General features: G+C 44.8%; 1 protein-coding gene across 11 annotated transcripts in view; it reads right to left on the reverse strand.

Moving 5' to 3' along the window:
• The window catches only part of Eri3 (ERI1 exoribonuclease family member 3), a 133080-nt gene that overhangs the window by 60230 nt on the left and 46151 nt on the right, over window positions 1-26699 (reverse strand). For all 11 annotated transcript variants that reach the window (XM_026397710.2, XM_077791038.1, XM_077791036.1 and 8 more), the window contains one exon: window positions 790-862. In XM_026397710.2, coding sequence (XP_026253495.1) covers window positions 790-862 — 73 coding nt within the window. The remainder of the gene's footprint in view (window positions 1-789; window positions 863-26699) is intronic.

Raw genomic sequence — 26699 nt, forward strand, 5'->3', positions numbered from 1 at the left:
AGAAGCATGAGGTTCCTGAGAGTGCTCTAAGGCTCTTGTCCTATATCAGAATGATTTATGGGGGTTAGTCTCCTAGTGGATTGGGCCTTCTGTAATAAGGATTCCTCTAGACAGAGATGTGGGGAGTCTAAACCTATATATCCTTCCTACTGCTTACCTAGAAAACACAACAAACACAGAGAAAGTACAGTTTTCTGGATGATTAATTCTCTACCACAGTCATTGTCTTAGCTACACAGGATCCTTAACAGCCCAGAGCTTTAGTACCAACTCTCGAGGTCCTCAGGGCTGCATTAGTGCCAGTCTCCTCCCTCCTGTACACATGAATGAGGCACTGCTAAGGCTAGGTGGGACCAAAACCAGCATGTATGGACTCTCCTCCCAACCACAGGGAGATACCAAGGCCAATCAAGAGGCTCAGAGGCTACACTCTTGAGGTTACCAAAGAATACTTTCCCAGAGACTCAGCTAGCACCCCATCTCTTACTAATAATGTGGCTCAGCCCAGAAATTTGGCTCTGACTGAGAACCCTGGAAAATTCCTTTATCTGGGACCTCTATGCATATCTGCGTAAAACCAACTATAACAGTATATTTTACCTAGTCCTCAGCAGATTCCCACTCCCAGAAATAACTATAACATTTCAGTACACATTAGCTAGGGAAGAGGAAGAAGAGATGTTGGGAAAAAAGAAAAGAGAACAAAAAGAAAAAGACAACAGAAATGGGAGGGGAGCTCTGAGGCATAGGAGAACCCGAGGAAGACCTTGGGTAGGGCTCAGATAGTACCTTTTTCAGATTAATCCACTGCTTGAAGTAATCCGCCACTGGCAAACCCAAGTACTGGCACTGGCCTGGAAGCCTACAAGAAAGCGAAGAGAGAACAAGTTGGACACACACATGCCCCAGGCATGGAGTCTTAAGCTAGGAAGTCCCAATAAAGTCTACAGGACAAATAGACTCCAAAGGCTAACCCATTAGCCATGGATCCCACCCCACTCAAGAAAAGGACCCCGACCTCTAGCACCATACACTCTGGGCTCTAGAATCAACCCTCAGATCCAAGTGTGAGTGCCTGAAAAAGCTATTCAAAATAATACCAGCAACTACTCTTCCCTAATGGCCTACAGTATGCTAAATATCTTGCTTACACTTTTCACATCTAACCTCCAATGGATTGCTGTGAGATAGTGTTATTTACAGTTTCCACACACACACACAAAAAAATGATACTCAAGCAACAAAAAGCAGACTGACATAACTGTATTCCTTTCATTTCCTTTTCTTGTCTTATTGGAATATGAGAGTTTTTTTTCCTTTTGTTTTTTTGAAACAGTAATCTTTTGAACCCAGGGCCTCACCCATATTAGGTAACACTCTGATACTAAGCTACACCCTCAATTCTTGTTTGTTTGTTTTTTAAACCATAAATAGGTATATGATTCTGTCAAATGGTTTTCTGGAAAAATAAAATAAATTATTGTTGTGTAAAAAGAGAGAAAAAAAAATGAAATTCAGAGGGGGTTATTCAAGGTCCCACAGCTAAAAAATGATAATGCCAAGACTGAATTCAGTTCTGTCAGACTCTAAAGCCTATGTTCTTTCCAATGACCCAGTCTCTTGTTTAGTTATAGCAAAGAGGCAGAGATACAAGATAGGAGGAAAGAGAGGGAATGAGCACATGATGTAGAGATAGATAGGCAGGGACTCACTTCACTTTTAAACCTCTACCTGTAGGCTTATTTCAGATAGAGAAGGAACCATGCATTAGAGTAAGAGGAGGTCATGGGCTGGGGTTATGGCCCAGTGATAGAGTGCCTGTCTAGCATATGTGAGGCACTGGGTTTGATCCTCAGCATTACATAAAACTAACTAAATAAATAAATAAATAAAGGTATAAAAATAAGAGGACGTCAGAATTAAAACCAAGGGTCTGTTCTTGTTTTGTTTTTTTCAAATATAATCTACCATCTCCCGCTCTAGCTGATGATGCCATTTTATCCACACAAATCAATTTCAACCAAACATGTATGATACCTGATGAGAATCAAGAAATAAGGATCCAAATAACTCTGAAAATGTTAACTCTGTAAATGCCTCAGTTTGTTCAGAGGAATTGACAGTAAAAGTAAAAAAGGTGCCTTGAACTGGAACATAAAGGCATGTGGAAGGACAGAGAAAATTCACTCACTAGAAACATAAACCAGAAAAGATACAGTGTTTTCTTTCTAAGAAAAGTGGCCACAGGCAATAAAGAGCCTCTGAGGAGTTCTAATTTACAGACAATTGTCCTGGGGCAACAAAAACAATAGATTAAAAAAGCCAGGTGGTAGCCAGGATACCAGAGACAGTAGTGGCAGAGACAGAGATCAAGCAACAGACATAGGAGATTTAAATAAGAACCTGGTAACCACATGAGATATGGGGTTTACTATTCTTTAGAGCTTGAATAGGTACTTAGAGGCAAATATCCCTATATATTTTTAACACAAACACATTCATTCCTTCAGGAAAAAACTACCAATATCACTGACAGCTGCCAACCCACAACTACAGATTCTGGCTTTAAAGGTCAAAATTCAAATTCTAGTATCCAATAACACTCTTTCTCAGGCTGACTTTGTGTTAGCCAAATACCCAGCCTGTGGCGCTACTGGGAGGTGGCAGAACTTTTAGGAGGCAGGGCCTACTCAGAGGAAATTAGGTTATTGGGGGGAATGCCATGTAAAAGGATAATTTGGATTTGTGCCCCTTCTTCTCCCTGCTTCCTGGCTTCTGTGAGGTGAACAAACCTCTATCACACGCTTCCGCCACAATGTTCTGTCTTGCCACAGATCCAAAGCAACAGGGCCAGATGACCACAGACTGAAACCTCTGAAACAATGAGCCCAAATATATCTTTCCTCTTTTTAAGTTTATTATTTCAGGTATCTTGTCATAGTAACAAAAAGCTGACTAACACACGGCTCAAAAAAAGAAAATAAGGCAGCCCAAGCCAAAAGTTTGTGGCTTGGGTAGAGGTACAGTTTGAGTACATCCCTCAAAGCTAATGTGTTGGAAACTTAATCTCCAATGCGACATGTTAAGAGGTAGGACCTTTACGAAGTGATTAGGATTAATGCTAGTTATAGAAGTGGGTTTCTGATAAAAGGATGAGTTTGGCACCTTTCCTTTGTCTGTCTTTCACACACATGCTCTTTTGCCCTTCTGCCTTCTATTATGGGATGACACAGGAAGAAACCCCTCACCAGATGTGAAGCTCTCAACCTTGGACTTTCCAGACTCCAGAATTGAGAAATGAATCTCTGGGTAATAAATTAACCAGTCACAGGAATCCTGTTACAGCAACACAAAACAGACTAAAACAACTAGCTTCACACTACACACTAAGATAGAGGAGGTGGTAACAAAGAAAGCATATTTGAGGCCAGGATTTGGTCAATTTTATCATGGTCTTTAAGTTTTCTGCATATAGAGTACCCCTTTACTGCTTAAACTGGGGTAGACTGCCCCTACTACCCCACCTCTGCCTCCTTTTAGTATATCACTAAAAATGCTTGCTAAGCTCAGTTATTTTAGTATATCACTAAAAATGCTTGCTAAGCTCAGTTATTTTAGTATATCACTAAAAGAAGGCAGAAGTTTGGGAATGCAAATTTCAGATATATGTCTGACACAAGGTAAACACTCAATGTCTGCTGAATTTGAGGATCCTAGGAGACATCTGACAGTAGAATGTCATCTATGAGGCAGCTACATACTAGTTCTGCAGAGATATCTGGCCTAGGAATATAGATCATTGAATCATTAATTTAATGTAAGGAAAATTAAGAGTAGATATTACTATACTCACCTGGGAAGAACACAGAATGAGAGTGAGCAGAGGGCCCAGGCTAATGTCTTATAAAGTTTATTGAGCTAAAATGAAACCACCTCTAGCAGATGGTCACTACACACAAAGAACTCATACTTCACAGAGCAGACAGCTCTAATTTTGAACTCAATTTTAGAACATCTTTCCTTAAACACTTAACTAAACCCTGGTGTTCCCACAACTCTATTCATAAGCCAGAGGTATGTCTTCAGAAACTACAGAGACTTCTATTTCTTCCTTGCAGAACCCTTCAAGATCTGAGAGACCAGAAAGCTTCCTTTAGAATTCCCTTCTCCAGGCCCCAAACCCTCATCTCCTTTCAGAGTTCCTCAGGAAACAATGTGTCATGAGTCAGGACTCAACCAATTCACCCCATTCCCAGAAAGCAGGGCCCCAGACCTTTTTCAGGTTATCAGACACTGAGGTCACACATTCTCTTTTGACCCCATTTCACATCATCTATGGCCAATCTAAACCGAGGAAGTATGTTTCCCTTTTCTGTAATATTTATAACTATTTCTTGAGCTTAAAATACAGGTCATTCATGTCAAGTGTCATGGAGTGGGCAAGCAGGAAGAGAGCTGAGAAAACCCCAATTGATTTGGTAATAGGAGGTTACAGGCAATCTTGGTGAGAAGAGTGTTAGTGGGCCAGGTGGGGGTGGGCAGAGACAGCTTGCAAAGTGTTAAAGAGTGAGCAAGAGACAAGAATGTAAACTTTTTTTTTTTTTTTTTAGGTTTGGCTATGATAATTTAGTTATAAGACAAGTTTGATCCAGAAACTTTAAGAGCAATCTAGCCTTCCCTCCATTATTCTACAGATACCTCAACAACAGATGCTAACAGGAAATTGACTTCCATATTTTAGGCAATATAAAGTAAAGATTTACTTTCATATGATCCAAGATATCTCCTGTGAGGAACAGGGTCCTCTCAAACATCCAGGTGGCACAGTGATATTAATTTATAACCAGTCAGTTTTCTGGAAGAGAAGTTCTGGCTAAGGCCAAGCGGATAAAGGGGGATATCCAGAGAGGATGTGCCCATACGGGACCAAGGATCAAGGATAAGAGAAAATTAGGTAAGGTTTTTAAGGATAAGAAGTAGCCTTAGAGCTAGAATGTGGTTGCCTAAGAAGCAAAACTGTAATCTGATGTCTCAATTTCCTTCAACCAACCAACCAACCAACCTCTCTCTCTCTCTCTCTCTCTCTCTCTCTCTCTCTCTCTCTCTCTCTCTCTCTCTCCAATATTTGGTTTTATAGTTGTAGTTGAACCCGGCACCCGGCACATGCTAGGTGAGCACTCCCTACCTCTGAGCCACAACCCCAGCCCCCAACCTTCTCTTATGTTCCTTGTCCTTGGTTTGAAAAATGTTTGCTAAGCTCAGTTATTTTATTTTTCTCTCATACTTTTTATTGGTATAACAGTTGTTGTTACATATTTGTACATGTACACAGTATAATTTGGCCAATATCATTCCACAGTATCTCCCCTTTTCCTTCCTTCCCACCTCCCCCTGGTCCTTTTCGTCAACTGATCTCCCTTAGGTGTCTCATGACACCTTTCTTTCTCATTTTTAAAATTTTTTCTTTGTACTTATACATGCCAGAGAATGTATTTTGACATATCATACATACATGGACTATAACCCTCATTCTTGTGGTTGTACATGATATGGAATTACACAAAAGTTATGTCCAATTCATTCTATTGACTTTCCCAATCCAATCTCCCTTCCCTTCCCCCAATTCCCCCCTCCCTTGCACCCATTCCCCCCATCCAATCCAGTGAACCTCCACTCTACCCCCCAACCCCCAGCCTACTGTGAGTCAGTATCCACATATCAGAGAACATTCAGCTTTTGGGTTTTGGGGATTGGCTTATTTCTTAGCATGATAGCCTCTAGTTCTATCCATTTACTGGCAAATGCCATAATTTCATTCTTCTTTATGCCTGAGTAATATTCCATTGATTATATGTACCACATTTTCTTCATCTATTTAAGGGCACCTAGATTGGTTCCATAGCTTATCTATTGTTAATTGACCTGCTATAAATATTGATGTGGCCACATCACTATAGTATGCTGGTTTTAAGACCTTTGAGTATATATCGAGGAGTGGGATAATTGGCTCAAACAGTGGATCCATTCCAAGTTTTCTGAGGACTCTCCATACAGCTTTCCAGAGTGGTCACAACAATTTGCAGTCCCACCAGTGATATATGAGTAGTACCTTTTTCCCCACATCCTCATCAACATTTATTGTTACTTGTATTCTTGATAACTGCCATTCTGATTAGAGTGAGATGAAATCTTAGTGTAGTTTTAATTTGCATTTCTCTAATTGCTAGTGATGTTGAACATTTTTTCATATATTTGTTGGCCATTTGGATTTCTTTTGTGAAGTGTCTGTTCAGTTCCTCCTTAACACCTTTCTATTCCTTTATCATCCCTACCTTCTACATATAACCAAAACCACATGACCCTTGGCCTTCTGAGTTTGGCTTATTTTGTTTAACACAATGGTCTCAAGTTGCACCCATTTTCCTCCAAATGACCATTTCATTTTTCTTTTGGTTGAATAAAACTCCATAAATAAAATATGGTATATATATCACCATATTTCTTTATCCATTCATCTGTTAATGGACACCCAAGATGGTTCCATAGTTTTGCTATTATGAATTGTGCTGCTATAAACATGGGTATGCATATATTGCTACAGTATGATGACTTTAAATTTTTAGGATAAATACCCAGGAGTGGTATAGCTTGGTCATATGGTGGCTCTATTCCTCGACTTTTTGAGGAACCTCCAAACTGATTTCCATGGAGGCTATACTAATTTACAATCCCATCAACAGTATAAAAGTGTTGCTTTTTCCATGTTAAATGTAGAACTTTTTCTCCATATCCTCCCCAGCATTTATTCTTGTTTGTATTCTTGATGGCTGCCACTCTGGAATAAGATGAAATCTCAGAATAGTTTTGATTTATATTTCCTAATTGCTAATGATATTAAACATTTTTTTTCATATACTTATTGGCCACTTGTATCTTTCTTTCTTTCTTTTTTTGGTAGTTGTATAAAGACAGCATGCCTTTATTTTATTTGTTTCATTTTTATGTGGTGCTAAGGATCAAACCCAGTGCCTCACACATTCCAGGCAAGTGCTCTGCCTCTGAGCTACAGCCCCAGCCCCGGCCACTTATATTTCTTCTTTTGAGACGTGTCTATATAGTTCATTTGTCTATTTATTAATAGGCTTAATTGCTTTTTCCATGTTAAATGTAGAACTCGGCTATTTTAGATAAATCACATTAAGATCTGGGAATGAAGGGGGCCACCAGAAACAGAAATAGTACAGAGGCACTGCAAGCAAGAGGCAGAGAGCCCCGACCTTATTTTTCTTTAGCCAATCCCAGCACATCCCAATTGTTGACACAAACGAGGAGTCCTATTGGCTCTGATTAGCCCTATGGGTGCGAAAGGGACTTTCCCTTCAGTGGGATTTTAAGGGAAGACATCAGTTGTAGATATTTCCACTTAGGGAGGGTCTTGCTCAGTAGGATCCTTCCTATTCCTCTGAGAGGCGTACCTATACCAGATGGGCTACATGGAAGACAAACCAGACTGTCATGCTGGCTACTCAGTCATCTCTGAATACGGGCTCAGCAGCAATCCTGAGTACCATTATGTACCCCATGTCTGACTGGAGCACAGGAAGATTTGCGATTATCAATCCCATTCAGGGGTTTTTGTCACCTGCAGGTATGCATGCAGTTTGCAGATTTACTGATAGGCATTCAGGTTGTTGAATGGTCCTCTGAATGGTCCCAGCCCTGTGACTCCAAGACACAGACACTATAAATGTAGCAAGACCCACCCCATCTTCATGAGACACACAAAGCCTAATAGCAGAACTTGAACTTCCCTAAGAAAGTTACACACTTCTATCAAACAAACCTAATCCAGTTTAGCACCAAAAGATTAACTCTGTGAACAAAGTGGGTTACAGTGGTTGTTGTCTCCTACATAAGAGGAAACTGAGGATTGGAGAAGAAAAGGATTTGCTCAAGCATACAACAAGCCAAGGGTAGAACTAGAGATGAAATCTAAGGCTTCTAAATGCACAGGTACCCATTTTACAGATTCATTCAAAATTCCTGATAGTCCCTGGGGGTGTGAAATCTGGGGCTCAAGAGAAGCAGGTAAGGTGGTCACTGATGAAGGTCATGCCTTTACTGAAGTTCTTAGCAGCCTAAGGTCAGAGTCATGGGTACCAAATGGATACATGGATCCACCAAATTTGGAAAGGAAAAGGGCAAAAGTCGTCCCTCCAGCACAAAGGGTCTAAATGTTATAAGTTCCTACCAGATAGTGATCCCAAGGAAAGAGCCAATGGCAGTGGGCCCTGGACTAGCCTTCGGGCATGAACATGCAGGCGAGTTTATGGTGCCCAGGTCTCCATGCAGCTGGATTCACTGGGCACAAAGCTCCTCAACTGCCCAAACATCATCTGGTCATGCTTATTACGGTTGCCCAATGAAATTTTATGCACCAAGTCCACAGGTGTGATTTCCCCTTCTTTACGAGGGTCGGAATGACATCACTGATGGCCAATAGAAAAGACCCAATTATGTCCAGGCCATAAAAAGGAACAGGATTTTTTTCCACAAAATCAAAACTTCCTTCAGATTCATGAATGCAAGGGGCCCCCTTTAAGGAAGGGCTCCCCAGTCCTGCCTGTGGGCTCTAAACCAAGGAACCTGATTGTTTTTCAAATACTGTGGGGCCTAGGGCCAGAAAGGGGCTCTGTCCTTGGCATTTACCATATGGCCCTGTTTTTATCGTGCTAGCCCCTCAGTGTCATCAGAACAGAAAATCAAACCCTACCATTAGACACCTGATTGGCTCTTCACTTCTGCTTCAAGAGAAAGTTTAAAAAGATGGGGTATTCACCAAGTTCCCTTTTTATTACTTTTGTATAACATAAAAGCAGAAAGCCCTCCCCTGCTTAGAAAGAAGAGAACAATATGAAGGGAACAGGGTGTGAGAAAGTTCCCTCTTCACAAGCATATGGCACAAAGCAAAAGGAACCCAGCCTTCCCCACCCCACCCCTCACTCAGCCCTACCACCTGCAACCAAGCTGCTCTGGCTGGGCCCAGACAGTCCTGATGGCAAACAGGTGTGGCTAGCTTGGCGCCAGCCAAGGCAGGGGAGAAGCTCATTAAGGCACACCCCCACCCCCTTAACGGGTATGGCCAAGGTGGAGCCATTGTGAGAGCAAGAGCTCAGCTTTGAAGATTAGGTGAACAGAGCGAGAGGGAGAGCTGCTCAGCTTGAGTAGAGGAGACCAGCAGCATCTATGCAGGTCTGACAGACAGTGGCAGACAGATCCCAACAGCTAAGTCCAGAAGAGAGCAGGAACTCATGCTGGAAAAGGTCATGGACATTACTCCTTATATGCTTTTATCTCTTCAAGTCTTAAGAGTCAACCGACTCAGGGAGATGCATGTTAGTCTCACTTTTAGCAGACTCGAACTCTTAAAGAGGAGGGGCCAAGCAGACTCTGAAGCCACCTTCAACCCCTTTGGCCTCTCAGGAAAGGTTGTGGAACCTGGACCTTGGAATGATGTGGCCTGTCAATACTGGTGCTCAACAGCTTTAGGACGTACACCCACTGCTCACCTGCAGGAGCAAATTATTGTGTGCCAATGATATACAGATAAGGGGTGTTGAAGAGCAAAGAGTGAGAAAAAGGCTCTGTCTTCCTCAAAGTAAGGAGTGGACCATGGAGTCACAAAAGGCCACTCCTTAAGAAGGAGAGGACTGAGAGAAGCCAGAGGAAAGATCTTGCAAGGAGGACACCAATGAGGCGCCTGAGGCATTGAACCACCACATTGTAGGGAGGAGGGTAGAGAGAAAGAAGATTCATATTTGCTTATTGCAATATAAACACTTCCAAAGAATGTTGCCAGCTGTCCTGCATTTCAAGAATTGCCACAATTTTCTATGCTCCCCTTTAAGTGCTATGGCTAAGCCTCAAAAAAGGTCTCATTCCTCCTAGACCCCAGTATGGGAGTCCATCAAGCCAGAGTTCCATAGTCTGAGTGGCGTGAGTCTGTGTCTGGCATGTGCAAGCTACCCGAGTCTGAGCAGCACTTAGCTCGAAACACAGCTCTTTGTCTCTCCTGTTTCCGTTCCCCACCCAAAGGAGATAAACAGACCTGGGTGATGAACGGCCCGCCTTTCATGATCACTTTTCCTCAAGTTGAGGAGAGTAGCTGGTGATGGATGGGTTGGAATTTGGTTATCAGGAAGGGCTGTCAGCCAGAGGTACCTATCTCCTCCCCCACTACGCAGGGCATCATTACACTGTGGCATCGAAGTAAAATATGACCAAGGGGAGGGAAGGAAGAAAGAGGGAAGGCTAGGCTTACACACAGAGCAAATTGAGCAACAATGAGAGCAGGCACGAGGCTGGGACGTTAGTTATCTGCCCGTGACACCTTTTATCTCTGCACAAATTGGTCCTTCCTCCCCCACTGCATCCTCTTATACAAACAGAGGCAGACACAATGTGTCACCACTGCAATAGCGCAGCAATTTAACCCGAATTAGTGAGGGGGTCAAGCTAGGAAATAGGGGTTTCTCATTTCAACAGGTTCCTTAGTCTTGGCTCTGAACCACCACATTGTAGGGAGGAGGGTAGAGAGAAAGAAGATTCATAATTGAATTCATTCACTTGGCTGCTGCTGATATATAAAAAATTCATGCTCAAGCCTCCTACTTATCAAAGCTGGTTAGTATCCACTTCACCTGTGAGATGCACCATGTCAGAAGACATAGCATGGGCCTGCCTGGGCACTCTGTCATTTTAGCCAATGTAGAATCAGGGAGAGAGAAAAAGGCGTTTCCCAAAGACACCAACCCCAAGTCAGAAACTCCTTGCTATAGGACAGGGTGTGAGGTAGCACTGGATGGAGGGAAGGGTGGGAGTAGCAGATGGGTTATAGGTGCTGATTGCATCAAAAGTAGTCAAGAATACACTTGAGTTGCTAGGCATGGTGGCTCATGCCTATAATTCCAGCAACTCAGGAGGCTGAGGCAGGAGGATTCCAAGTTCGAGACCAGCCTGGGCAACTTAGTGAGACTGAGTCTCAAAATAAATAATAAGAAGGGTTGGGGTATAGCTCAGTGGTAGAGAACTTGCCCAGCCCAGCAAGCCCAAGGCCCTGGCTTCAGTTCCCATTACTGGGAGGAAAAATGCACTTAGAATCTATGGTTCAAAGAGTCATTCTCACTTCACCCTCCAACAGAAGGTCTCCAGGATATTATATGACTAACTTCTCCTGACAGACATATACACACCCTGCTATGCTTGAATAGTAGCACTGATGGCATTGATGAGGCTAAAAGAGCAGGGAGGAGAGGTGGTGGTAGTTAGGCAGAAGGGAAAACTTGCCAGAGATCACCCTGTTCCCCAGTGACTTTACCGAGAGTAGGAACAGTGGGGAATGCAACTCAACTCCCATCTAGGACCATGGCTCCATGAACCAAGAGACAACTTGATCAATGATCATGTGTCCTTGAATAAGTAACATCTATGCCCTGCTCTGTCAGAGTTAAAGAGGCCAGCCAAGGGAAACATGCTTTATTAGTTGGGGGGGGGGGGTGTTAATGGGATGGGTTCTGCTTAGAAGGAGATCATCTGAGACCAAAACTGCAACAGTCTTTGGAAATGCTTCCAGGATACTTGCTTTGAGAAGACATTGCCTTAGTCAGAAAAAGGGTATTGGAGAAGCATTATTAGAAATAAAAGGCAAAGGGAAAGTTCCAGAATCACTCAATAACTACAAAAATGAATTCCTAGAAGCTTGGGTTGAGGGAAAGAGTTATGAACATGGGGGTACCTTGGGAATCATTATCCAAATTCAAAGAATCAGCACATAAATACCAAGGAACAAAAGTCAGGACCCCATTCTAGAGACAAAATGGGATAACATTCTACCTCAATTGACCACACACATTTTTATGATTACCTTCAAGACCCAGAACCTCAAAGTAGAGGCTAATCAAACCTGATTCCTGTGTTCAGAGGCTTCAAGGCCCATTCAGAAGATAATCACAGCATAAACATAATGATTACTCTAGGAGATACTTCTGTGAAAGGGCCATCTCATTTCTGGTGATGGGAGGGCAATATCTTAGAGCACTTACAAAGACTCAGCTTCGATCCCTTCTGCTCAAACAAGTGCACGTGCATGTATGAGCACTCTGTCCCTCCACTCTTCTCTGCCTGACCACAGCCCTGAGAGAATGCACTGCTGACTTCTCAGCCTACTTTGCCCCCATGCTTGCCCTCATCCTCTGGGACAGCTGCAGGTTACAATTCCAACCACAGGCTTCAGAAAGATGATACACTTGCTGGAGCCTGCAAAGGGTCAGGAGAGAGTACTGTTTGAAATACCAGCATGACAGCTGGCTCCTTGTCTGTCTCTTCCTCCCCCACTCCCCTCCCCAAACTTGTCATGGTACAAGAAGTCTATAAGCAGCCCATCAGCTTTAAATATCAGTGTGCGTGAAGCAGAAGCACGAGAGCGAGGGAGCAGGAAGCAGACAGCGAGCGCCTCTGTCGCCACTGCCTGTCAGGGAACACTAATGAATTTCACCACCAGCAGCCATGCTTCAGATGGGGAGTGAGGTGGGGGTGGGGGGTTTCTAGGGAGAACTCTCAAAGTATTAAAACATCTTTTCCCTTTTAATATATGTCATTGTGGAACTGAGAAATATGGCCCACCCAGGACTTCAAGAGAAAGGGAGGTTGGGGCAAGCCCCCTTGTCCTCCCACATAGGAAGGCGAGGCTGGAGGGAGCTGGCTGAGTCCCAGGTTAGAATGGGTGATCTCTGGCAAGTTTTCCATTCTGCCTAACTACCACCACCTGCACTTATCTCATGAAGGCCTTGGGATGATTAAGAGGATAAGAATAAGAAGTCCTAGGAAGTGAGAGGTGACCAGCTGTGGCTTTCTAGCCAGACTTACCACTCATCCCCACTTGACAGCAACTTTAGTTACTCCACAGGAGGCCCCATGGCAAAGGGTTGCAGGCCATCCTCTGGACCTAGGGGAGGTGGCACAAGGAAGACTCTAGCACTAATCCCAACAGGAAGTTATTTCCCCACAGATGTAAGGAGACGAAGATGCTTGTAAGTTTACTGATGGAGGTTAAGAGTGGTAATGTGACTTTTCCAAGATCCTACAGTTAGTCGGTAGTGGAGCCAGGACTTGAACTCAGATTTCTTTTACTTCGAAAGGTTCTGAACAACCAATAAAAAAAATAAAATTTAAAAAAAAAAAAAAAAAGAAAGGTTCTGCTCTTTCCATGATACCATGCAGCTTCTCTGAAGAAGGGCTAGTTATCTCACAGTCTCCTGTGTGTCCTCTAGTGCCATGCCCTACCCTGCCTCTCCACTCTTACACTGGTACACATGCCTCTCTCGCCTGGCATGGGCCACAGCTGCCATGTAGCACTGGGCTGGGCTCCAGGCCAGGGTGAACTCAGTCGGGCAAAGCCCTGGGAGTGAGCCAGGCCATCACCTGGGAGTCTCCACAGCTCATAGGACACGGATGTAGCATAAACCCTCCCTTGGGTACCCACTGTACAACTCTGATCAGCAATGTCTGATCTGGCAGCGACCTGCTGTGCAGGGGGCAAATGACATTTAATTTCCTCTTGGTTTCCCTAAGGTACAGACAAAAGGCTGTCACCTGCGTCTGGGTCTGGTGGCACAGCTGGAAATGTTCCCAGACACGCTGCTCTGGAGAGTTCCCAAAAGAAACCAGAATGTAGGCGGGTGCAGAGGGATGCCCCTTAGGCTAGATTGCTGGTCCTCCCATGGAAAACCAACCTCAAATCCCTAGTGCCAAACAGTTGCTCAAAGTCTCTAAAAGGTACTGTGTGTGTGTGTGTGTGTGTGTGTGTGTGTGTGTGTGTGTGCGCGCGCGCGCATGAGCGTGTGTAGTACTTCAGGGCTTTTAGTCTACCTGCCAGCCATCTCTACTCCCATTCTCCTCTAGAGAACATATGAAGCATACAAGTGCCACAAACACCCTGTGGTGTCCCCCCCTTGTATCTCCCCAGTGCCACAAATACCCATGAAACCCTGTAATTTATATCTTGCAGCCCCTCTCTAGGAAAACAATAAGACAAGCACCTCTCCATATCTTTCCCATGGCAATTGTTCCAAGGCAGGGCACAGTGTCCACTTGTTATGTGAAAAGTGCTAAAGCTGGGCTGGAGATGTGGCTCAAGCGGTAGCGCGCTTGCCTGGCATGCGTGCGGCCCGGGTTCGATCCTCAGCACCACATACAAACAAAGATGCTGTACCCGCCGATAACTAAATAATAAATATTAAAAAATTCTCTCTTTAAAAAAAAAAAAGAAAAAAGAAAAGTGCTAAAGCTGGGCTAGAGTTGTGGCTCAGTGGTAGAGTGCTTACCTAGCATGTGTGAGGCACTGGGTTCGAGTCTCAGCACCACATATAAATAAATGAATAAAATAAATGTTCATCAATATCTAAAAAATATATATTTTAAAAAGAAAGAGAGAGAGAGAGAAAGTGCTAGAACTGCCACCAGGCTAGAGCTCTTTCCTAGATAGAATGGCAAAAGCCCCAGCAGAGAGTGGAAGTAGGGGAAGGATGCTGAGAGGGTGATGGGAAATTTCAAGGACACTTTGGCTATTCTCTTTTTGGCCAGGGAAACCAAGAACTCCTTAGTAATTTGAGTTGTCTCTAAGATATCTTGCTTTTCCTACTTCAGCCTCCATCTGGCCTGTGGCCATCTTGGTCCTATGCTAGGCTGCCTTTGTGTGGCCTACAATGCCCTCTGGAGGCGCCATAGAGAGGCACCCTCCTAGTGCTCACACTCTGGGATGCAGTCTGACCTCTGCTCCAATATAGATGCTCAAGGACACAGCTGTTGCCCTTAACCATCTGGCTGGTCTCTTCTGCCCTGATTCCAGGACCCCTGACTCCATCAAGATATATTTAAGTACTCAGCCTGTACAGAGTCACCCTCTTGGCACTAACATTATTGGATCAGTCCAGTAGTTTTAAAACTGTGCTCCATGGAGCTCTAGGATTCTCAGGAGGGATATCAGGATGCTTCATAGACTGGGAAAGAAGAGGCAGGACTTTAACTTGGCTCCAACTGGAATGGCTCATATTGGGCAATCTTCAATATTTTGTTTAAAAAAAAAAAAGTTCACTGGCTAAAATCTACTACCCAGTCTGTCTATGGTGCTCCTATGGTTCTAACAGCATTCTTCTGTCTTCTTTATAGTGTTTTCACAGTCTGCCTTATCCTTTAGTTATGCATGTGCTGGTCTTTCTGTCCTGATCACTTGGGTCCCTACAGTCCTCAGCAAACTTACTGGACTCAAAGCAGCTCTCAAAGAGGCTAACTTTAGGCCAGTGCTGAATACCAGTCCCTCCAGAATACACACCGTCTGCACCTTCAATGGCAGTTTCCAACAGTATTCCTTAGGAGAAAAGAGCTGCAGTGGAAAGTAACTGACATTTACAAGAAGGTCCTAGTGAAGATGTCTGACAACATGCCACTCTTAAATCAACAAACAGGGCACACCTGCCACCATAATCAATCATTTAAATCAACCTCCAAGGAACCAAAAAAATTTTGCATTCGACTAATCTTTGGCAAAATGTAGCATTTTCCAACAGGAAATATCACTTAGAAGTTTCCAGACCCTAAATGTGGGACCAAGGGAGCACAGGATGATGTTCATCAGCTGAATACTCAAGGTTCTATCCTCTGGCTCGGGCAGCCTATAGAGGAGTCACAATTTCCACAATTCTGGTTATAGGACTGGAATAGGTGAAGCCCCTTGGTCCCAACAACCAGACCCACTGCCTGGGCTTCCTTCTCCAGTTTTGGGGTAGGAGTTTTGGGGGTAGGAGACTGCTCTCCTTCTAGCTAAAGCCACTTGTTAATAGGCCCTAGATTCCTTTATCCCTGGGGAAAGGAAGGTAGCAATGAGTGCTCTCCTCCCCACTCCCCCCCGCCAATGCCTCCCAGCAGGGCCAGGGAGGACAGCCATTAGTGTGTGCCTCAGCAGACAATGGGGAGGAGAAGTCTCCAGAGCAAAGGACAACTGCAGCAATTAGAATGCAGGGAGGTTCAGAAGCTATTTAACTGGGTGACCCCTGAGGTCGCTGCATCTGACTCCCATCCCTGGATAAATATTGTATGAGAGGGGAGGGGGTGGGCAAGGGAGCCATCTCAGCACAGCTCCTCCTTTCCCTACCCCACGCCGCGGCCTCCAGCCACACATACCAGAAACATTATTTACAGCCCTGACAGACAGAGCAATCACTCTGCTAACCAAGAGGGAATGGACAAAGTCGGCTTACCAAAAATTGACTATGGCAACTGACGACGAAACCAGGGCTGGTAGGGGGAGGGAGACCCCACAGACATGAGCCACTATAGACACAAGGCTTCCCTCACACTCTGGGTCCAGCTAAAAGCAGAAGCTGTCATCCTCAAACCCCAAACTACTGGCAGGTAAAGCTGGTCTCAACTGTCAGAGAGTAAATCAGAGAAATAAGAGCATCCTTCCAATCTTTGGGGGGCCCCCCAGTGGAAAAACTCCTGGATCTCATCACTACCCAGGTCCTCCTTAGAAAAATGAGAGCCCTGGCTACCTGCCCAGAGGAAGTCACACCAGCCACACACCACTTGATGACTCCAGTTGACCCTTAGGTGACCTAATAGGAGAAGGCCAAAAGCAACAAAGTCAGACATCACAGAAAGGGGTCAGGCAGGGGAAGAGAGGAGCATGTGTGAGTGCAGGCTTTGCTTCAGCCCCCCGCATGTGCCACTCTTCCAGTCCTGCTCTAATGCACCCTGACATGCCTCTGAAGACAGAGAGCTGTTTGCAGTCAGCACCGTGATTTGTTAGTAATTATTTCCATGGTGTCACATTGCTGTCACTCTGTTAACAAAGAGACAGGCTGCCTCAGGCTGCCTGCAAGAAAGAATTGCAGAGAAAAAGGCCTGTCAGGCTCCCGGGATTCTCTGGGCTGGCTGGCTTTCTTCCCCAAACCAACATCCTCACAGGCTTTGGAAGAAACAGTTTTACAGAACTATCAAGTCTGAGTCGTGTCACCCTTTAGCCAGGGACACTAAGAATTTATCCTATCCACTCACAGCCATTCTTCCCAAAGCCCTAGGAAGCTAAGCCCCTGAGTCCAAATATCACTCATGCAAGGGCTACCATGCCAGTTGAAGCCATGTACTCCTTGGCCTTTAACTCCCAGGACCCCTGCTCTCTGACTCTTCTTCCTCACTGGGATATTTGTGGCCCTCATGTGCTCTTAGGAACCTGGCAAAAGAAACCTAATTCAGACCAAACTGAAGCAGCTGTCCTTTTGGCATGAGGCATTAGGGAGATTATGATGGGTGAGCATCTTCCCTTTGAATACACCAACCACTGTTTCAGGAGCAAGTGGCTCAGGTGTCAACACCATTCTAGCCTCCATGTGCCCAAGCATCTGTAAGGAACAACCCTCACAGCTGACCTGTCTTTCCCAGGGCCTGGATCCGCCCAGGATCTGCACAGGAGAACTGGTGGTTTGCTTTAGTACAAAGTAATGTCTTCATTACCCTGGCTGGGAATTAGAGGACAGATTGGCAAGCACTGACAAAACAGAGGTCACTCACCTTACAGGCATGGAAAGTTGAAGATTAATTCCCTCCTCTCACAGAGGGAATCAAGACTCCAGGATAGTGGAAGGGAAGCACCAATACTAAGAAACCCTTTCACTGCCAAACAGAAGTAGCAGCTACTGCAGGAGCAACAGCTACACCACCACAGGAAAGAAAAGAAAGATGAAAGCCCACAAACCTACAGAAGACCCTTGCCACCTTGGAAGGATCACTGCCACCCAGCTCTGACCCGCCACCACTGACAGAAGAGCCTAGACAATATCACCATTTTTCTGGTACGAGGGTCCCCACGGCAGAGAACAGTGCCTGTTGCGTGCAGTGGAATGCAAGCTCCATGAAGGCAGGATGTTGGAGAGGTTTTCCCTCTCTGTTCACTGCTGTATCCTCAATACCTACCACAGTGTGGTAGTATGTAATCAACACACTGCTGAGAAAAATAAATGAGCCAGTATGGCTCAAAGGCCACTCACTGCCACAGGTCTAGGACCAGCCTTTCCCCATCACAGGACCTCAGAGAAGAGGAAGGCAAGGATAGGTTCCAAAATAGATAGGGAAGATCATAAGACTGAGGATTGGAATTGGGATTTACTAAAGAATGAGTGGTGCTGGGAAAAACTGATAGGCTTAGGGAGATTCCCATGTCAAACTGAACATTCACATGCTCATTCTATAATCATGCACTGAAAAAAAAAAACTAAAGAAGGCAGGTGTTTCAAAAGGTAAATAAAGTACACTATAATAATGCAATGGATTATGTATTATTCAACTATGCTATTATACTATATAGCAATAAAAAGGCTAACCTACAGATACGTATAACCACACGGGTTGACCTCTCATACCTTATTTTGTGTAAAGAAGACAAACACAAAAGAGAGAACACCTTGTATGATTCCATTCCTATTAAAGTTAAGAACAGGCAAAACTAACCAGAAATAAAAGAAATCAGACCTAATGGCTACCTGGCAAGGGAAGACAATCCAACTGGGAAGGGACACAAGAAAACCTCCTGAGATGATGATAAAGGCTCTTTTTAATAATTTTTTTAATTCTTCTTTTTAGATACACATGACAGTAGAATGTATTTTGTCGTATTATACACATGGACTATACTTTCCCATTCCCATGCGGTTGTACATGATGTGGAGTTACACTGATCGTGTATTCATATATGAACATAGGAAAGTTATATCTGAATAATTCTGTTTTCTTTCTTATTCCCATCCCTCCTCTCTTCCCTTCATTCCCCCCTTGGTAAAGGTTCTTGATCTTGATCTGGGTGGTAGTGATTCAGGTGTATACCTGTATACAAATTTATCACACCATTCACTTTATATAAAAAATGTACCATACTACATACATTTCAAACCATGTTTAGAAGAACAAAATAAAACAAAAACAGAAGTTGATGCTCAAGAATTAAAAAAAAAAAGTTTAAAAAAAAAGAGTTATAAAAAGAGTTTAAAAAAACTGATCTAAAAAGTATCTCACATAGAAAAAAATGTTTCCTAGGAGCACCAGAGGTTTCTTTCCTTAGAGTTTAGGAGACAAGACCATCCAGCTTTCCCTCTTTATTTGACAGAGAACAGATGGACCCAAGCAAACAGCTGAGATGCAGAAAGATAAAAAATGTTCAAAATACTGAGGAGACAGCTGAGCATGGTGGCACATGCCTGTAGTCCCAGTCAGCTACTCCAGAGGCAGGGGAATTCACTTGGGCCTACAAGTTCGAGACCTACCTGAGCAACATAGTGAGACCCTATCTCAAAAACAAACAAACAAAGAGCAAGAAGTTCAGTCCGAGTCTTGGGCCTAAGTGGTGGTGGCTTGGCATGCATGCTACTGCTCACCAAGTAAGCTCTAGGGAGACAGAGATGGATCATACAGTCCAGCCATGCTCCCAGTTGTTCAAAGGCCCTCTGATGCAACCTGTCTATCAGATTCTGCCACAGAGCATACAGCCAGATTTCTAGAGACTGCCCTGAAGAGCCACATACATAGGATCCAATATGTCTTCCTGACAAGCCAGGCAGAGATTGGCTGAGCTTATCCACCTTATCCAACTTATTGGCTGAGCTTATCCAACTCTGGGCTAAGGCAAAGTTCTCAGTGCATCCAGCCCTTCCTGCCAGCAAGGAAGAAGTGATAAGACCCTCACAGATGGTCAAGGGGAGCTCCATGGATCAAATCCTAGAGCGAGAACCTAGGCAGAAGCACTTACTTTTGGATGAATTAAATAGTAAAGAACCACTCGGTCACTGGCTCTGTAGCAAGTCAAAGGGTGAGGCTGTCACTGCCCTAAACACCTCAGCCTGACCAGTCATTGAGCAAATATCTTTATCTTTAAACAGTTTTAACTGGGCAACTTCAACGATTTAAACCCTCTACATGTTCCAAGGGGGTGCAGGGTGAGATGAGGCTGCCACTGGAGTCCTACCCTTAAGCCAGAAAGTGAAATACCAGAGACTCTTTCTGCTGGGGAAAGGGTGCTTGTTGACCAGACAAAAGCTTCTCCCCCAGGCCCCCTCCAGGCACCAAGTCCTCTCAGGACAGACCAAGTATCCCAAACAAATGCTCTGAGGGAAGGTCATAGTTGAGATGCCTGTGGACTTACAGTGCCAGGACTAGGAAGGAGCATCAGCTGAGAACTAGGAGCCTGCTCTGGTTCCACAGAAACCTTCTCTCCTGCTCTAAGGCTCACTTATGGGAAATGGATGACCCCCACCAAGCCCACAATCAGGAGCCCCTTTACTGCCAGTTCTAGGCCCCAGGACATACAGGAGGGGCTTTTGGATGTTTGTCAGAAGGCTGGCCCCAGGGGCATCTGAGCTCTTAGGCAGAGGTGGGGGCACCCCTGGCTCCCCCAAGCCCAGGAACTCTCAGCCCAAGGAGCTGTCAGGCTAACGAGGCTACCCCACCACCACTCCATCTGAGCGTGGCAGGCTGCACCGCACGACTGGCTTCAGGTGGCTCTTCTTTAATTAATGGCATCCCAGGCTCTGCAGGGAGCTTCACCCCACAATGAATGGCCCTCTCTCATTAGAGGCAAGCCTGCCATGATGTATTCAGGGTGAGGGCCAGGATTCATTTCCCTGTCTGTGGGTTGGGGATGGGAGGGAGGAAGAGGCAGCGGGGAGAGATTTATATCAAGGGACTTGGATTAGCTGCAGCTGAAACATGACCCCATCAACTCCAGCCGCCTTCTTGGGCCTAACCCAATGCACCTCTGCTGACTAGAGGGCTCTAGGGAAACTGAAGGGAGGGCAGAAGGTCTGGTTCCCATTCTCTCTGAGCTTAGACTTCAATGCTAACACCCAGAATTCCTATACAACTTCCAGAATGTCCTCCCCCTGCCCCCACACACTTCATTTGCATTGGAAGCCTGGGCTGACTCTGAGAGATCTTGCCCAAGGAGAGTCTTTTTGTGGCCAGGAAGCTGACCCAGTGGCCTCATTTCTAAAGGACCTAGGACTTGACCATGATCTCCAGCTGGCTCTTCTGCCTTCTGTAGCAAGCAATACCCTCACCCCTCTTACTCAGAGAAGGTAATCCACAATAATCATCATAACTGCTGTCTGGATAGGATCTGAGTAAGTTCTGCCACAGGCATCCCAGACCTTGGACCAGCAGGCACTAGGGTAAAGATAGGCATCGGCCTTCCACAAAAACATGCTGTCAGTAGTCACCTCACTATGGTGATCCATCAGGCTGAATGCCACCTCCAGGGTGGGGGAGAATCTGGGCAACACTGCCCTCCTTCCCTCCACCTCTCCCTGGTCCCTTCTCACAGGATTATAGGAGACTGAACAGTGGGAATTGGGCCTTCATTTGTCCCACTTTCCAGTGTACTTCCCACAGACTCAGAAAGAAGACCACCCTGCACTCTTGCTCACCATGTAGCTGGCTGTAAGTCTAGAAGCTAGGTGGGTTGAGGTCACAACAAACTGGACACAGCCATACACACTCCTTATACAGATCCCTCTAAACCTTTCACTTTTACTTGTACAGGGGAGGAAAAAAATGCACTTCAGAACCTGTCCCCTTTCCATTTTCAGCCCCTCAGAATGCCCAATTCACTAAGAGCACTGGGGGGGGGGGGTAATCCCTGTCAGTCAATCAGAAGGTTGCTTTGCATGACTGCTGTATCCCTCGGAGGGTCAGGCAGGTGTCTATCATCTACATGTGTACTCACTGCATGTCACCCCCGCTTCTCCCTGGCCCTTGTGGAGGAGCATTCATATACCCTTCCTTCTCTACTCAGAAAGAGATGTAGCTCAGTTCCGCTTTGCTAAGCCCTATTTGGCAATGTGTCTAAACACATGCAAACTTAATTAGTTCAGGAGGGGAGCCCAAGCGCTTGCAGTGACAGATAAAAGTAACGAGAAATGAGACAAGTCAGGACTGGCAGGGAGTTCTTACACCAGCCCCTTCCCCCAGCAGGCTGCTAATCAAAGATGATGCAGCTCAGTGCTGGGACCAATTGGCACTCTCATGGGTAAAGGGCAAGGATCTCATAAGATTAGTGGCACCATGAGATGCCCTGGGTGCTTCCAAACATAAATATAAGATAGAAGTAACCAAAGTGATGTTAGCTGTAGTTTCCTTAAAATAGATCTGAAGGTTTATTAATTTGTAGCCCAGGTAGGCCCAAATAATCCCCACCATATCTCCTGGCCAATCATGCCCTCATATCAAAATCTCCTCTAACATCATACCAGGAATCCAGTCTCAGGCGTCACAGAGCACCCAGGGTTCTACCACTCAGTGCAAAGGAGTGGAGGAAGGGCATTCTTGCCAGATCACACAGTCATGAGCCAAGAAGGACAGAAGCAGATCCCAGACAGCACACATAGTTCAACACAGTTCTGGAGTCAGAATGCTTAGGCTCAAATCCCTGCTATGCCACAGACAGATTGTGTGCCCTTGTCAAATTATTTACCTTTCTGGGTCTTTGTTTCTACCTTTGTTAAAAAAGTGTTATAAAAACTTATTTCATAGAACTGTAGTAAGGACATAATATGATATAAAATGACATAATATGTACAAATAGCACAACAGGGCTCTAGGTGTATAATAAGTGCTCAATAAATACGATCTTTATACTCTAGAGGTTAAATCTTTCAGGGAATTCTAACCCCAAAGGCACAAATCTCTCAAAGAAAGCACTTCACATTGTGCCCAGGATCAGTTCCTCTTCTCTTGCCTAAGCTTACCTCACCCACCCAGCACCCACCATGAAGGGTTCAACAGCACTGGCAGTGAAAAATCCAGGGGCTTCCTGACATTAACAGCTTAGTTCTCTAACTCACATACAGGCTAGGCAGCAAGGCCCATGTTGTCTCCTTCTTTTCCATCTTTCCTATACACTAGCAACAAATGCTCCCTGAATCTACCCACTATCAATTCTCAGTCATTATTTCTGAACACGATTCCATAGGACCACTTTATTACTTAATTGATCTTCATTCAAAAATACTGGGGCTCAGAGTGTAGCTCAGTAGTAGAATGTTGTTTAGCATATGCAAGGCTCTGTGTACACTCCCCAGCACCACCAAAAAAAAAAATAAATCATTTAACAAATATTTATTGAACAACTAGTCAAGCCTTGTCCTAGCATTATAACAGTGCTCACAGTCTAGTGAGACAGACAGACAAGTGGAGGCAGCTACAATAAATTTTATGCATGAATAAATACATGGGCTCTAAGAACACAAAGGAAGGCACCTGACGAAAGCTATTAAGAAGTGGTCAGCTACAGTGTCTTAATGGGATGGGGGGATGCATAGAAAGTACTGAAGGATGAGGAGGCTAGCAGGAGCCTTGATGGTCTCAACAGTGCGAACTTGAGCTTGAGGGCAAAGGTGAGCCTGAGCCTGGACAAGGGTTAAGCAGAGGTATGATACAATCTGCAGCAATTGGGGGAAGGGAATAGAAGCAGCAAGACTGGAGTCAAAGAGATTAGTTAGAAGGCTTGGTAGTAATTCACGAATATAATCATGTTAACTAGGGTGGTGGCAGTGGGGATAGAAAGAAGGGAATGGATTCAGTAACCTCTAGGAGGCACAATCAACAGGATTTGGCAATTAACTGATTCTGACTAGAGAAAAGATGATTCTCAGGTATCTGACAGGACAGCCGAGTAGACGGTACCAGTCATTATTTGAGAGAATGCTGGAGGACACTCTCTGGGGAAAAAAGGTAGCAGGAGAGCTTTAAGGATCCTGTGGCCATTGAGGTAAAGATGTAAGAGAAGCAGCTGGATATGCAGGCTTGGAGTTGAAGTGGAAGATGCAACAGATTTCTTTTTTCCAACAGGATCTCAGCTGCTTTGTCGTTCTCATATCTCTCACTTGAGGAAAAAAATTAGACAACTTCAGCATACAGAAGACAGCTGAAGCTATGGCAAAAGATAAGACCATTTTGGTAAGTGCGGGTGTGTAGAATAAAAGGAAAAGATAGCTAAGACAGAGATAAAAGCATCACCAATATTTAAGGAACACCAACACCTAAGAAAAAAGGTAAGGAAAGAGTTAGCTCTTCTCCTTCTCCCACTGAGAAAGAGAAGCCAGAGAATCAGAAGACACAAAGAAAAGATTTTTTAAAATATATTCAAGAAGATTAAATTTAACTTTGTTAAATGATGTCAAGAGGATCCAAACTGACCCCATAGTCAGCATGCTCCTGGGCCACTGTTTCAGCCATCTTCTGCCATTCCCAGGACAGTCACCACTCCACAGAGGTCTCCAGTGTGTGGTTCTATCCCTGTGTCTGGCTCTTCAATGATCTGGGCCACTTGACCACAGCTTGGGAACCCTTGGTCATACCTGCCAAGCACATGCTCCCCACACCAGTAGCAAGCAGTAGACTCTGGGCAAGTATCTTTCCATCTCTAGAACTTTCTAAAATCTGAAGTGCTCTAGGCCTACCTCAGCAGAGCACAGGTAGAGGGGTGAAGTATGCACACCAGACCACAAAGGCAGGCAAAAAACTGAAGACCAGGCCAGCCCAGCACCTACATGTTAAGGGAGAACTTCCTGTTCTAAAGCTTAGCTGAGCCTAGAAAAGGGGCCTCTGAACTCTGAGCAAGCTCCGCCCCTCCCCCATCAGAGTACAGCATCAGATTATCCTGAACCTCTCCAGAGGCTGCATCCAGGTGAGGGCCTCCCTCTAGCCAGCCTCACCTCTTCCGGTCTTGCCCTCTTCTTCAGACCAACAACCCACCCAGAAAGCCTCTGAACAAGCTACTAAGTCATGCAGTGCTTTTCAGCAGGTGATCCTTGACCTTGGTAAGCAGAGAAACAACCCTAAACTTCATGGGAGCTTTAAGAAACCAGAGAAGGCAAAGGAAAAGTGGGACAGGTACAGAAGGTGATCAAGCGCCAAATCCATATCAAGTATCATTTCTTTAAAAAGTTAAAGGAAAATTAATCTGCACTCGCTAAATTTAAACCTGCCTAGCAGGATCTGTGGCTATCGCATCAAAGCCCTATAAACCTGGAGTATCAACTCATCGGGCTCTGACAAAAGATGGACACAAAATGATTTTGTCAGGATGGGAGCAGATTTCTTTTCTCCAGTGGGATTTTCTGCTGCCACTTCAGTTCCCATTTCTCAGTTCTGCACTAATCAGCCTCTTTCCAACAAAAGTGATGTGAAGCTGCTTTGGGGGGATGGGGGTAAGGGCAGCGATGAGAAGGAGGCATGCTTCCAGAATACTAGAGTGTGAAATGAAAATATTTGTTGAATTCCTTGGACTTAGTTAAATCTGGAAATGGATGTCAAAATAAGAAGTAAGCCACAGACTAACAACTTGTGAGTGTCAATTTAACACCACCCTTGTCAGGCTCATCAGCAGCCTTTACCAGGTGAACAAAAAGGTGATGGCTCTGCAGAGAGCGACTGACGAGAGGTTCCAGGAACACCGATAAGCTGTGCACTGTCACGCTGCACTACTTAAGTTTCCTCTCTGGCTGTTTTTATTTTGTTACACATTTAATTAAGAACCTTCCCAGCAGTTGTGCGGAGTCCTGCTTCTAAAAGGCAGTCACAGAGCCTTCCTCCCACCACTGCCACCTGCTTCCTCCTGCATCCGCTTCCCCAGGGCCTCACAGGCCTTCTCCAAATAAACCCAAATCAGCATCAAAGTCCACCCTACCCGTCTCTTTTAGAAACTGTGCCATCTTAGAATTCAATTCTGTTTAGCTACAAATCTTTAACTCTCATAACCTTAGGAGGGTTTTGTTTTGTTTGCTTCATGAATAAAAGGGAGACATGACCAGAGGCAGTGGTTAGGAAGACCAAATGAGGCAAGGTTATGTGTTCTTAATAATTTGGTTTCCCTTCATATATGCTTGGATTCCACAACACAATCCATGTTTCCAATTACCTAATTTCTTGTGAAGATACAGGGCAGTGTCCTGAGTCACCAACATCTGTCCTAAACACACTGTGTTGCAGTACATGCAGAACCAGAAGGCTACACTAGAGCTCTAGGCCAGAACATTCTAGACCCAAAATGACAACCCCTCTGAAACTGTCTATCTCATGGGGAGACCAAGTCCAAGCTTAGGAAGCCCAGCCAGATGGTCTCCAGCCTTATGCATAAGTGTTTTCATATATACACCATTCGCTATTGCAGAAGATTCTGAAATGTGGGTCTTTGAAGATGAATGCCAAAGAGAAAAACAGTGGTAGGGTGGGAGTTCTAGTAAAGCTACCTGGAGGAACTGGATCTCTGGACTGGGCCAAAGTGCTTTCCTCCTGTCCCACATAAGCTCTAGAAGGCTGGGTAGCAGCCTGATTCTGCCCTGCCCTGCTCTGTATAACATCTCCTGGGCTGCAGAGCCCTACATAACTCCTGTCCCAGCTTCAAGGGCTCAGAGCTACTCAGCACACCACCAACAAGAACAAGTCTTCCCTTCCACCTCTTCTCCATGACTTCTCTGATTCATATCTGCTTCAATCCCAGCCTGTGTAATTCTTCTGATGAGTGCCATGTAGAAGAGTGGAGACCCCTGGAGCACATATACAGATGTGCACTCACTGTGTACACACACCCTAAAGGGTTT

Source organism: Urocitellus parryii, chromosome 11 (assembly GCF_045843805.1).
Source record: "Urocitellus parryii isolate mUroPar1 chromosome 11, mUroPar1.hap1, whole genome shotgun sequence".
Lineage (NCBI taxonomy): Eukaryota > Metazoa > Chordata > Mammalia > Rodentia > Sciuridae > Urocitellus > Urocitellus parryii.